General features: G+C 45.9%; 1 protein-coding gene across 1 annotated transcript in view; it reads right to left on the bottom strand.

The window, feature by feature from the left end:
• Positions 1-14,525, bottom strand: part of LOC138795268 (L-gulonolactone oxidase-like) — a 72,741-nt gene extending 58,216 nt beyond the window's left edge. The window contains exons 1-3 of the mRNA XM_069974261.1: positions 14,367-14,525; positions 9,949-10,050; positions 8,570-8,695 (exon numbers count right to left, since the gene is read on the bottom strand). Of these exons, the coding sequence (XP_069830362.1) occupies positions 8,570-8,695; positions 9,949-10,050; positions 14,367-14,525 (387 nt within the window). The remainder of the gene's footprint in view (positions 1-8,569; positions 8,696-9,948; positions 10,051-14,366) is intronic.
• Between the last annotated feature and the right edge of the window lie 417 nt (positions 14,526-14,942).

Raw genomic sequence — 14,942 nt, forward strand, 5'->3', positions numbered from 1 at the left:
ACTACTGGGGAGCACAGGGGAGCTATATACTACTGGGGAGCACAGGGGAGCTATATACTACTGGGGAGCACAGGGGGCTATATACTACTGGGGAGCACAGGGGGCTATATACTACTGGGGAGCACAGAGGGGCTATATACTATGGGGGAGCACAGGGGAATATATACTATGGGGGAGCACTGGGGAGCTATATACTATTGGGGAGCACAGGGGACTATATACTATTGGGGAGCACAGGGGAGGTATATACTATTGGTGAGCACAGGGAGCTATATCATATTGAGGAGCACAGGGGTCTATATACTATGGGGGAGAGCACAGGGGGGCTATATATTATGGAGAGCACAGGGGGGCTATATACTATTGGGGAGAGCACAGGGGGCTATATACTATTGGGGGGAGCACAGGGGGGCTATATACTATTGGGGGAGAGCACAGGGGGGCTATATACTATTGTGGGAGAGCATAGGGGTCTATATACTATTGGAGAGCACAGGGGGACTATATACTATTGGGGGAGAGCACAGGGGGGCTATATACTATTGTGGGAGAGCACAGGGGGGCTATATACTATTGTGGGAGAGCACAGGGGGGCTATATACTACTGGGGAGAGTGCACAGGGGGGCTATATACTAATGGGGGAGCGCACAGGAGGGCTGTATATAACTGGAGGAGCACATGAGGGTCTATATACTACAGGGACACCTTAAAACTATGGAGGCACAGAGGGGTGTAACTATGTAGGAGTACAGAGGGGTGTAACTACTGTATAGGGGTACAAGGGACCTAACTACTGGATGTGTTGGAGCCTAAAATATTTGTCTGGCAGATTCTGGAGAGAAGATTCACAGCCAGGAGAAGACTTCAAGGTGGCCCAGGCTGGATGGAGAGAAAAAGAAAAGGTGACAGACTCTGATTGGAGAAAACACCCCCGGTGAGTCACTGGATGTAACTGCACTCTGTTATAGGATTGTAGTGTTAGGGGTCATGATGTGGCGGTATTATGTAATGGTATCATTGGTAATATCTTTCTGTTTTGTTTAGTGCAGTTTTTATGTAATATGTAATCACTGTATTGTGGAAATAGTGTTATAAGGTAACTACTGTATGTATTGGGGCTCTTGATACAGTGTGGGGGCAAATTCAGTACATTATACAATGTGCAGAAAGGTAAGGGGGGGGCCACTCTTGAGGGCTGTGCACTGGGCCCACCAATGTATTAAAACGGCTCTGGCGGCATTCAGTGGCAGATTATAATATGGGCGGTTCGGGCGGCCGCCCACATTATAATCCGCCACTGATTGTACCATGTACTGGAGTCCCCCCGCGCCCGGGCAGTATCTGTAATGAGATGCTGTGAGCGGGGGAGACTGTATTCATAAGCGCCCCGCTGTACTAAATCAGCCACGCCGTGCTGATACTACAGCGCGGCGCTTATGAATACAGTCCCCCCCGCTCACAGCATCTCATTACAGATACTGCCCGGGCGCGGGGGGGGGCTCCAGTACATGCATTCCACGTCCGTGATCCGTCAGGATCACGGAACGTGGGAATGCAGCCTTAGTCCCCCGGGTGATGTGCGGCTGCCGGGGGTGTCCCGTCCTGTCCCCGGCAGCGCACGCATCAGAGAGCTCCCTGTGCGCCGGAAGTCACAGGCGCACGGGGAGCTCTGTGATGCGCGCGCTGCCGGGGACAGGACGGGACACCCCGGGCAGCCGCACATCAGCCGGGACCAGACCAGAGAGGCTCGACGGGGGAACGGAGGGTAGGTGAGTTGTGTGCTGTTTTTTGTTTTTTTTTTTTTATCTGCTGTGCAGGGGGGGGGGGAGAGGGGGACCATCTATAAGGTAGGGTGGAAAGAGGGGGACGATCTATAAGGGAGGGGGGAAAGAGGGGGACGATCTATAAGGGGGGGGGCATCTATAAGGGAGGAAGAGAGGGAAGAGGGGGACCATCTATAGGGGGGGAAGGGGACCATCTATAAGGGAGGGGGGAGAGGGGGACCATCTATAAGGGGGGAGAGGGAAGAGGGGGACCATCTATAAGGGGGGGGGAGAGGGGGACCATCTATAAGGGGGGGGGAGAGGGGGACCATCTATAAGGGGGGGGAGAGAGGGAAGAGGGGGACCAACTATAAGGGGGGGGAAGAGGGGGACCATCTATAAGGGGGGAAGAGGGGGACCATCTATAAGGGAGGGGGGAGAGGGGGACCATCTATAAGGGAGGGGGGAGAGGGGGACCATCTATAAGGGGGGGAGAGGGGGGACCATCTATAAGGGAGAGGGGACCATCTATAAGGGGGGGAAGAGGGGGACCATCTATAAGGGGGGAAGAGGGGGACCATCTCCTAAAAGATCAGCACCCTCCTCTCCTGACATCCTCTGTGCTGCTGGGACTTCTCCTATAGGATTAGCACCCTCCTCTCCTGACATCCTCTGTGCTGCTGGGACCTCTCCTATAGGATTAGCACCCTCATCTCCTGACATCCTCTGTGCTGCTGGGACCTCTCCTATAAAGTCAGCCCCCTCCTCTCCTGACATCCTCTGTGCAGCAAGGGACCAAACATTATGTTTATTGGGGACAGCAGTGGGGGGGGGGGGGGGGCAGTAGTGGATTATAATGTGGGCGGATTGACCGGGGGGGGGGGGGGGGCGTCATTATATAGTTCGCCTCGGGCAGCAGAGAGGCTAGAATCACCCCTGATTGTAGTTGCTGCAGCTGAGTAAAGTAGTGAGTGTTGTACGTGGTGCAGGTGCTGTGTAGGAGGAATGACAGAGTCTCTGATAAAACTTAACCACAAAATAGTTTACTGAATCGCTTGAAGGACAGTACAAGATCACAGTCTCTGAATACAATAGGAAAATGCAAAGTAGTAGAGGTGGTCAGCGCCCAGTAGAATGGATATTGTTTCCTTATAGCTCAATTTCGGAGCCCGAAGGTATAACCCCTGGATACCGGGGTGTGCACATTAGAAGAAAGAACTGGATTCCTTCAGCTCACGTAAAATCATTAAATTTTATTTCAATAATTCATTAAAACGACAGCCGACGCGTTTCGAGCCTAGCCTGGCTCTTAATCATGGCATCTGGAATTTGTGCGATCATTGGAGAAAGAAACAAATGCCTCCCATATCAAACACAGAAAGTCTCTGAACGGGAATGGGACAGCAGGAAAGACGCTGGTAGCGCCGCAAGGCATGGCTAGCATCTCTTTAGTTAGAAGAAATAAAGAAGCAGTCCTGCACAAGGCACCAGGCGTCAGGCCTGGAAGAACACTCTTAGCAGGCTCTGTGTATACTCTTTCTCATATACTGACAAGAATAGCAACAAGAACTGAGCCTATTAGTCCCACCCCATTATAGATATATAAGGCTAACAGGGGGGGGGGGAATATGATTGGGCAAAAGACACAGGATAACCCTCTCTGATAGGGTAAAAGCCCCTGAGGTAGCTAGCTCAGTGATTGGTTAGTAGAAATCATCAGACAGTGGCAGGAAATAGGCATCATCAATCAGTTAACCCTTACATACTTTTGGACCATCAGCTGTGCAACACATTAGTGACATCTCTCAGCGCGTGCACCGGGCTGCAGCGGCTGAGATCTTCATCACCCGACCACCTCCAGAAGCGGGACCCGGCGGGATTAGGTGAGTATAGGGGGCTCTAACGGGGTCGGGAGCCTGTCACCCCAGCACGGGGGGTGACAGGTTCCCTTTAAACATAGATATGGTACCGACCTATATTTGTTAGGAAGAACAGTGGACCCCGCTCTGGGACACTGCACTGACATCCTCTGTGCTGCTGGGAGATGTTGCTTTCCTTTACTGCCCCCACCCCTCCCCTCTTTCTTAGAATTAATGACACTTTGACTCCTCGGGTCTTTTCTAGAGGAGTCGGATTCCCAGCCTCTTACTGATAAGGCAGCGGCGCACGCAGCTCTGAGGGAATAAGCAAATCTTCCTCCAGGCGTGAGAAGCTCCTTCACATCAAGTATGACATCTGCCCAATTACAAGGCCCTGATGTTCGGCTGAGGTTTACAGCCTGCGTGCCGAGATAATAGAGAGTGCTTCCTGAGTGCGGTAATGGCTGCACCTGGATCCAGTGCCCTCCATAGTGCGAGGAGGAAAACAAATAAAACGCAGAGAGACAGCGGGGCAAAAGCGACCTCCAACAACGGCCATGGGTAACAATGAGGATTCAAAAAAAAAAAATATATATATATATATATATATATATGACATATAGGTGACCACCACTGATAGCTGCCATGGCACCTGGGGCAGCTCTGCGTGTGTCAGTCTTTACAGCCGTTCTGGAATTCCATTCAATTCTTATATACTTCCATATTTATAATCACTTATATAGCACCAACATATTGTGCAGCGCTGTACAGAGATGGGAGAGTAATCAGGCCTTGTGTAGCGGAGCAGTGTCCCGTAGCAACCAATCAGATTCAAGGTTGGAATTTGATAGGTTGCTATGGTAACTGCTCCACTGCCCCTCTGCATAAAATTTGATACCTCTCTCCAATCACAATTTGTCCCCATTAGGAGGGTAAATCCTGAATTAAAGAGGTACTCTGAAAAAAATTCCTTTTTTTTCCTAATTAACTGGTGTCAGAGAGTTATAAAGATTTGTAAATTACTTCTATTTAAAAACTCTCCCATCTTCCAGTACTTATCAGCTGCTGTATGTTCTGCAGGAAATGGTGTGTATTCTTTCCAGTCTGACACAGTGCTCTCTGCTGCCACCTCTGTCCATGTCAGGAACTGTCCAGAACAGGAGAGGTTTTCTCTGGGGATTTGCTACTATGCTGGACATTGAACTGTTCCTATAGAAGGTCCCCTTTAAGAGATTCCTATGTAATATCAATGTCATATTAAGCCGTCACTGGCCCTTTAAGGTCGACAATTCAGCCCCAGTCCATTAAATTACTGGAACCAGTGATGTCAGTGAAGCAGAAGGCAATCTGTGTCCCAGCATGGGGGTGCAGAGCTTCGAGGCAGAGGATCCTCTCCGGTGTGCAGCGGGAGAGACACCATGAAAAATCTGCTTCGTTTTACTTTTACAACTTTGTCGTCACAAATCAGAAATCTCAAGGTGATCTGAGACATAGAACCCCAACCGGGACCGTCTTGTTATACCTCTGGCTGCTACAGTCAGCTCTGTCAGATGGTCCTTAAAGGGGAAATACTTACAAACCCTATGGGATAGAGTGTGCATAGCAACAGACATGGTATTAACTCAGGACTGCGTTGTTAAAGTAATTATCCAAACCTGGAAAAACATGGCTGCTTTCTTCCAGAAACCTTTTCTGTGGGTCATTGTATGGATGTAATTTTGCTCCTCAGTTCCATTGAAGTGAATGGAGAGTGATTGTAATGGAATACCTAGTATGTTCTCCAGGAAGTGGTGTATTCTTTCCAGACTGACACAGTGCTCTCTGCTGCCACCTCTGTCCATGTCAGGAACTGTCCAGAGCAGGAGAGGTTTTCTATGGGGATGTGCTACTGCTCTGGACAGTTCCTGACATGAACAGAGGTGGCAGCAGAGAGCACTGTGTCAGATTGGAAAACATACACTACTTCCTGCAGGACATACAACAGCTCATAAGTATTTGAAGACTGGAGATTTTTTTTTACAAAGAAGTAATTTAGGAATCTGATAAAATAGTTAAGGAGTCGGGGTTCACATACTTTTGTCCGTGTGTTTATAAGCCACAGATGAGCGCTAGATCGTCTCTCCGTCCGTATTCCTATCACCTCCGCGCAGAGACATAGGGCTTTGAACATCCGAAATGATATTTCTAAAGAAGCTATTGAGCTCCTTTGTGGCGGCAGACGCGTCCGTGAGGCTTTATTTCCTAAGACGGATTTATCCCCGAGAAATGATTTATTTATCCGGCCAATGTAATAGAATAAAAGGGCAAATTAAATGGGACTTTGTGTTTGAATAGAATTTATGTAGAAGAAGAATCAGGACGGGAGCGGTGTGAATCATATCAGGCTCCAGGGGGAGGAGGAATGAGGTGGAGGATTATTAATGCCCGGAGTGGTAGATGGGGGGGGGGGGCGGACGCTCTCCAAGTGTCTTCTAACAAGTAGGGCCAGCGCCTTCTCCCTAGGACAGACATGAAATGACACTAAGCTGCGCTACCAGCGGATACACTTTATATAAGAGGCTGTATAGCCCCGGGATCTTATAGAGAAGTAATAATGCACCCCCTATGCTGATCAGGGTATGGGGCTGCACTTCTCTACTCTGCTTATAGGTGGAGCCACTGAGGTAGCTCAGAGAGAAGTCTTGTCCTAGATAGCTTGGACTGTAGGTTGTGGCAAATCCTGTACCTATCATAAGTGTCTATGGGGATACTATTTTAAAGAGTACCTGCCTGGTTTTTAACCCTACAGAGGGGTGACAGGTGATGGTAGTGCTGTCACTGCTGTTATTGAGAGTCCCTTCCATGGTTTACAGCTATTTTTCATTCCCAGGGGGCAGACCCAGAGCTAGGCTGTTTAGTAGTAGTACACACAGTATCCTTTCCCTTACTTCTCTGGCCAATGACAGCATATACTCCTCTCTGCTACTCCATGACATAGTGCTGGTGAAAGTGCAGTGGATACTCTAGCTGGCACTGTGCTGGGATGATGATTTATACAGTACACACTACTGCTATCCAGCTAAAGAAAGGGTGATGATATACTGCAGCCATGCGGACATGCAGCCTAGATAGACTAGCATCACACATGGGGCAGCTGCCCTAAGCTTTATAGGTGGTGAGATTAGAGCAAGCTTAGATTTACCTTTGAGGAACAGTGTGGATCATCTTCAGCAGGGAAAATGGCTCAGCTTGCAGCTACACAGCCCAGACTTTCTCAGGCTCTCTTCTGCACAGAGCACATGCTACGCACCCCCCCCCACACACACACACACACACAAACAGGTAACGCACACCAGATTGCAAAAAAGTGAGACACAGTGATGAAGACTGTGACCCCAAGTGGTTAAAGTGGACCCCAAAATACAGGGCCTAGGTTTTATACTTGTCCAGCCCTTAGTTTACTAACATGGACAGGCTGTGCATTCTACCACATTGTTATCTATAAATTAGATTGAGATACCGCCACACTGCCCCTTGTGGTCATCAGTGGTACAAAACTAAAAAAAAATCCAGTGTGTGCAGTGGGAACCAAAGTTGTACTTCCCGCCCCCTCGCCATTAGTTTGCTCTCACCCTCTGGTCTCCAGTTACTCCCGGGTCCCTGTATCATCACATGGGCATTCCTGAGTCGGTGAAGTTGCAGGAGCTGCAGGAGGCTGGCGGGGGTCCATGAGCAGTAATGCATCGTCGAGGGTCATGAGGACCAAAAATCCTGTGCTTGAGTTTTCCCTTTTCCTTTTACCCTGAACGCCCCCCCCCCCCCCCCCCCCCCCGTATTATACACCAAGGGGGGGGGGGCAGCCTTCTCTATTGCTCCCTTACATTCCTTTATTTCCCCATTGCCCTAATGTGTAAAGCAGGACGCCGATAAATTCTACTTTAAAGAGATATTTCCAGGACGCCGCTGCTTGTTAAGAGGATTAAATATTGACTGTGTATTGTCCCAGCTCCGTCCGCTATCGATCACATCAGTTACTCCGTCCTTTCTTTTATTCTGCATTTTCTTGACTTGCATGTAAAGCGCTATACGCAGAGAATAATCAGCGTATTGTGAACAGCGGCAGCGTGTAGAGCCGGCAGTGATGGCACCAGCAACGTCCAGCCTGGGGATTGTGGGGGATGTTATTCCTTAGGGTCCTTTTTTATAGCAGATAGTGGGCCGTGTATGGAGTCAAGCGAGTAGCGATCAGCGAGATTAGTGCTAACTTAAAAGTGTGATTAATCGTACAGCCGGGCCACACAGAGTAGGACAGATCTAGATTATATACATGCTGTTCACAGCAATGTGTGGAGTTTAGACATAGTCAATGCTGAGAGGACAATTCCACTCCAAGAGGATGTTTCTAATCCAAACAGGGAAAACTGGCAAGTCAGGAGAGGTAACAGATCCTCAAGGACTCTCTTGCATCATCAAACCCTTTATGGGTTTTTAGTCGCAGTAAGTGTACGCCCCTCTAGGTGTTTTACAGTAACGTTACCATGAGTCTTCCTCAGTATACCACAACGCAACTGCTAATGGGAAATGGGACCAAATGCTTACTGTAGCGTTAATTGCTCTGGAGGACGAAATTCTGTCCCGTATTACATAGACAGGACTCCGTCCAAAGGACTCTTCCAACAAGTACGGATTGTTTAGAATCCCTTAATGGGTCAACCTGAGCTCACAAATAGTGTGGACAATGTATAGAGCAGTGTTTCTCAACTCCAGTCCTTAAGACCCACCAACAGGTCATGATTTGAGGATCTCCTTAGTATTTCACAGGTGATACAACTATAGATGTTCTTTTATTTGGGAAATATTCAAAACATGACCTGTTGGTGGGTCTTGAGGACTGGAGTTGAGAAACACTGGTATAGAGTATTAACAGGGATGGTCGCACTTCATTATGACATTAGGATGGTCTATACCTTTAAGACTTTGTTCATTTTATCCATTCGGATCATGAAATCGTCGGTACAGGCGATGTCCGAGGGAGAATGTCCTCCCCCAACCACCTTCACCCTCTTACTCCTCTGCCGTGCCAAGTCCAGGATCTGAGGACAAAGAAGAGAAATCCCATCACTATTCAGGCATCACTATTCAGGCTATAGTTTTACTTTTATCGACCAGCACTTTGCTCTAAAAGCAGTGGTCTGACTAATATATATATATATATATATATATATATATATAGTATGCATATGTATATGTATTATAGAGTATATATACACTATGGGGGACATTTATGGAGACCAGCATACTCGTACACCGGTCTAAAATTAAGCTCCTCCTCCAATTACTCCCTGGATTCAAACCAACCTGACCTGCACCTGCCATATGGTGGGCGCAGAAGTCTACACTTGCACCTGTGCAGGTATAGGTTTCTGACATGATTTACGCTGAGCATGGTAAATAAATCTATTGGGCGAGCAGAGGATACAGCTTGTGTACGCGAGGGAGAAGAGGAGATTCTGCGCCTTCTCCCTGGTGTATGCCAGTGGCGAATATTTTATAAATGTGTCCCTATATATCTTTACATCTGCACTTTATTGATGTATATACTGTATATATCAGCCAGACCACTGCGTTTAGACCAGAGTGGTGGTTGGAAACCTACAAAATTATTGGAGGTAAAGAGCAGCCTATCAGGAGAAGGAGACAGGTTTGCTGTATGAATGTATTTGCAAAAATGTTCAACCTGACGAGTAGTACAAGTATGACTATATGAGCTGAGATGGAAATATCCCTTTAAGTATATCAGCAGCAAACCCTTCCCTGCTGTCACGTTTGTTACAATGTACCAGCGCCGGTAAATTGTATCAGTCTGGAGTCTAGAGGATTCCGCTGACTGGATACAATTGTACTTAACCCTTAGCTGCCAATAATAGAGATTTTCTTCAGCTGGAGCAGGCAGAGAGGAATGTGGAGCCCTGGGAAAGTTGGGTCTTGGGGTATAGGCTCCCAGTCATATAGGAGAGTATGTACAGCAGACATTGCAGGGCTAGACAAAGAGTTTTAGTATTACAAACATTTGGCATTAGAGTGTGGCATTAGACTTCCATTAGAATTGCTCATAGCTAGTGATGAGTGAACTTGCAGAATTTTGGGGTTTGACTAAACCCAAACGCTCAGCATGAGACTCCCAGCAGCTGGAGAAGTTGGATGCTGCCCTAGGGAGTCATGGAAAACATGGATACTGCTATAGGTGGAACTCGAACGTTTAGCAGGATCGCTCACCTCTACTCATAGCACACAGGATAACATAACATTGGGGTTTTATATGACCGCCCATGGTCATTGCACTCACTTCTTTAACCTCTTCCGCACTTGTTGGTTGGAAGTAAAGTTCAGGGCTGGACCCGTAGGTCTGAGCCCAATTTTGGAACTTGTATCCTCCCCGACCCAGCACCTAAAATAGACAGAAATGTCAGTACAATATAGCATAAGGAAAGCAAGATTCTGCATGGCATGTAGTAACTGACACCTGCATAATATAACTGTAGATGAAAAACTGATTGCAGTAAAACTTTCCACCAGGTGGTGGCACTCTACTATACTACCACATGGGCTTGAACTCTCTGGTCTCTGTGGAGCTTATGGACTCTTTTTTACACCATGTGGGCAAACCTGGTACTGCAAGAAGCAAACTTACCAAAGATTTTCCATGCTATGAGGTGAACAAACTCTGTCAGAAGACAATCTTCCTATCATTAATCACAGTAGGCTATAGGTATCGTAAGCACAGCATCCATATTAAACAAATCCAACCTTATGGGGTCAGAAAAAAAAAGAACCGCCATACTATGTATATAAAAATATGTCTAAGCCTAAGCTATCCTTCCCTGTCTTTGGCTTGTATATCCAAGTGCAAGTGGCTCTTCATTATATGCCACAATAAAGGATGGCCTCGGTTCTGACATAGTAAATAATACCGCTGCATAGACTGAAGTACATGTAGTAGTAAGGAAGGAAGGAAGGAAGAAGAGAGCAGTGCAGAACATATACTGTGGCACAGCTAAAGATCAGTGTAGTGCATGGAGTACAAGAGCAGTACAGTACCTATAGTACAAGTAGAGAGCTGTACAGTACATGTAGTCCAGGTACAGAGCAATACAGTACATGTACAGGTAGAGAGCAGTACAATACATGTACAGGTAGAAGTCGTTCAATACAAGTAGTACAGGTAGAAAACAGTACAGTATATGTAGTACAAGAAGAGAGCAGTATGGTACATGTAGTATAGGTAGAGAGCAGTACAGTACATGTAGTCCAGGTAGAGAGCAGTACAGTACATGCACAGGTAGAGAGCAGGTACAATACATATACAGGTAGAAAGTCCTTCAATACAAGTGGTACAGGTAGAAAACAGTACAGCACATGTAGTACACAAAAAGACCAGTATGGTACATGTAGTATAGGTAAAGAGTACAGTACATGTACAGTACAGTATAGGTAAAGAGAGTGCAGTACATGTACAGGTAGAGAGCAATACAATACAATACATATACAGGTAGAAAGTCTTTCAATACAAGTAGTCCAAATAGAAAACAGTACAGTACATGTAGTACAAGAAGAGAGCAGTATGGTACATGTAGTATAGATAGAGAGCAGTGCAGTACATGTAGTCCAGATAGAGAGCAGTACAGTACATGTAGTACAGGTAGAGAACAGTACAATACAATACATGTACAGGTAGAAAGTCATTCAATACAAGTGGTACAGGTAGAAAACAGTACAGTACATGTAGTACAAGAAGAGAGCAGTACAGTACATGTAGTACACAAAGAGAGCAGTATGGTACATGTAGTATAGGTAGAAAGAATCACAATCTATGTAGTACAGATAGAGAGCAGTACAGTACATGCAGCACTGGCAGGCAGCAGTATATGTGGTACAGGTAGAAACAGATAATAGGTGAATGCATTTAGTCATACAGATGTGTCCCAACAATTCATACGCATCCCATAACAACAATCCATGGTATTGTATAGTGAATGTGGTTTACAGTGAGCAGAAAAGAACATTATATGTTAAAATTAATACAATTTGAGGGGCACATGATGTCTTTATAAGAGTCTGAGCCTGAAATCCTCTTTCTTCAGAGAGATAAATAATAAAATCCTGGCTTATACCCACCACTAGAGGGAGCTCACTGCATATGGATGTACAAGCAGAAAGGAATTACTATTACTTTCTAAGGGGCATTACTAGCTTTATATTCACATCTTTAGTGCGTATTACGGGGACTTTAACACATTACTTTGGGCAGTTCCCCTTTAAGAGCACTGAGAATCTGGTCCCTGGTCTAATTACTTTAAGAGACCCGGTCAGCCATATTAAAGCTCTACTTACAATATTATCATGACAGGTCTGAAGATAAACTGGGGATGCAGAATTACACTGCCAATCACTGACTATTGTAAAATCAATGTCTGCCTGAATACATATATACTGCTCAGGATAACGGATGGGGGGCAATGTCCGACCTTTATGCTGAAGACATAATTCAGTGGTTCATTCCCATCATAAACCCAGAGTGTGACAGAAAACACAGCCAGGCCCATATATTAAACTAGTTTTACACCAGGTGCTTCCAGGAGAACTGCTGACCGTCTATAGCTGCAACCATCAATTGTGAGACGTGGGGCAGGAGCAATCTGTTATAGGCCGCGCTCCAAAGACTTCACTGACGTTACTAAGAATCCCAGCCATGGACTCATTTATAGGAAGAAGAGGAAGAGATATACAGCTCAATGAGATGTATTCAGTCTCCTCACATCAACAGCTGTCTGGTTTGGCAAAATTGTTCCAGACAGTATTGCCATTCAGTGGCGATGCTAATGCTGTGCAAAAAGGACATGGTACTGTTGTGTGGGGGCACAAAAAGAACATGATACTGTTTGGTGGCGGCACAAAAAGGACATGGTACTGCTGTGTGAGGGCACAAAAAAGACATGGTACTGCTGTGTGAGGGCACAAAAAGGACATGGAACTACTGTGCGAGGGCACAGAAAGGACATGGTCCTGCTGTGTGGGGGCAAAGAAAGGACATGGTAATACTGTGTGGGGGCAAAGAAAGGACATGGTACTACTGTGTGAGGGCACAAAAAGGACATGGCCCTGCTGTGTGGGGGCACAGAAAGGACATGGCCCTGCTGTGTGGGGGCAAAGAAAGGTCATGGTAATACTGTGTGGGGGCAAAGAAAGGACATGGTACTACTGTGTGGGGGCACAGAAAGGACATGGTCCTGCTGTGTGGGGGCACAAAAAGGACATGGTACTGCTGTGCAGGAGCTAAAAAAACCCATGATACTGTTGTGTGGTGGCACAAAAAGGACATGGTACTACTGTGCGAGGGCACAAAAAGGACATGGTAGTACTGTGTGGGGGCACAGAAAGGACATGGTACTACTGTGTGGGGGCAAAGAAAGGACATGGTAATACATTGTGGGGGCAAAGAAAGGACATGGTAATACTGTGTGGGGGTAAAGAAAGGACATGGTACTACTGTGTGGGGGCACACATAAGCACTTTTGCTTACTAGGACATGACCATATAGACTGATATACAATGCAGGGATGAAGCATGAAAGTGGCAAATACAGATGTGAAAATGGAGGCAGCACCTTATTAACTATTATATACAAGGCAGAGGACAATATGCAATGCAGGGAGTAATATTATTCTATTAAAGGATTGTCTCTATCTATGAATCCATGAGCTGCACTCCACCCTCAGCCCTGCATTAGGCATAGCACATTGTATGAGTTGTATCTAGATTGTTCCAGCTCAATGAAGGATATTGACCAAGTTAGAGTAGCAATAAGTCTTGATTTTAAAAACATCTAAAGTTTTGTGTCTACAGCTCCATTGCAGACCTGTGTGTCTCCATGGTTACAGACTACAAACAATCCTGCAGTCAGGGGTTAACTCTCTTCCATCTGTCTGTTCTACTACTGTCAGGTCAAGAGAACAGAAGGAGCCGAGTAACACATGATGAATTACCAGACTACATAGGATTTGCTTGTAGTCTGTAACCATGGAGACACATCGATCTACACTGGATCCCAGTATGATTTCATGCTGGAAATGCAGTGACAATGATTCGTACAACATGTATAAGTTTCAGTGACACTATGGTCCACCTTCATTCTGACTGCTATCAGGATTGAAGTAAAAATTTTACATGCAGTAGTCAACAAGTATCCTAAAGGATGTGTTTGTCATTGGAAGGGATGCTGCAGATATAGTTATCTGAACTATGAGAAACCTCCAATCAAGAGCACGTGGAGGTTTCTCAGATGGTACATGGTTGATCAGTTATCCACTGGAATTTGGTCACGTTATTACCATGATCTATGAAGGTTCCAATACCCAATGGGTAACTGGTAAACTGTGTACCTCTAGGAGGTTTCTTTACTGACCACACATGGTTTGACACTTAGGGCCCTATTACATCAACAGATATCTGACCAATTTATCTGACAGATTTTTGAAGCCCAAACCAGGAATGGACTATAAACAGAGAACAGGTCATAAAAGAAAAACTGTGATCTCTCCTCTTATCAAATCCATCTCTGGCTTTGGCTTAAAAAAATCAGATAAATTGGCCAGAAATCTGTTGGCCACTGTGATGGGACATCTTCTTTCTTAGGATCTATGGAGGTTCAAATACTCAGTGGATAGCTGGCCGATTGTATAAATCTGGGAGGTTTCTGAGACTGACCACACATGATTGTTCATTTATACAGTAATATGGGAAATCTTCTTTCTTGGACTCCATGGAGGTTCCAATCCTTTTGGATAAGTGGTCTATGGTGTGCCTCTTTAAGGTTTTTGAGGCTGACAGTACAAGGTTGTCCACTCGTGCATTGGGTTTGGACATATTTTTACCTGGGAAACAATGCAGGTTCCAATACCAGTGGATAAGTTGTCAATCAAGCAACATAGTTGTCAGAAACCTTTAACTGCTCTAGATGGTTGCTGAAAGGGTGGACCACTTTCTGCAAAGACTGGGACACTTTCTTGTCTGGGATTCATGTAATTTCCATTCCCCTGTAGATAAGTGGTCAATCTGTATCTCATGGAAGTTCCTGAAACTAACCACACGTGTTTGGCCACTTATCCATTAGGTTTCCGATTTCTTTTCACCTGGGATCCATGGAGGTTCATTTTCCAATGGAAAAGTAGTCAAACCTCTAGATGCTCTAAAAAATTGTTGATGGAATTGGCCATGTATGAATTTGAAATGGGAAACCTTCTGGATAAGTGGTCAATGATGTTTTGGTGTAAGGTGTATGAA

The sequence above is a fragment of the Dendropsophus ebraccatus genome, chromosome 6 (genome assembly GCF_027789765.1).
Source record: "Dendropsophus ebraccatus isolate aDenEbr1 chromosome 6, aDenEbr1.pat, whole genome shotgun sequence".
Taxonomy (NCBI): domain Eukaryota; kingdom Metazoa; phylum Chordata; class Amphibia; order Anura; family Hylidae; genus Dendropsophus; species Dendropsophus ebraccatus.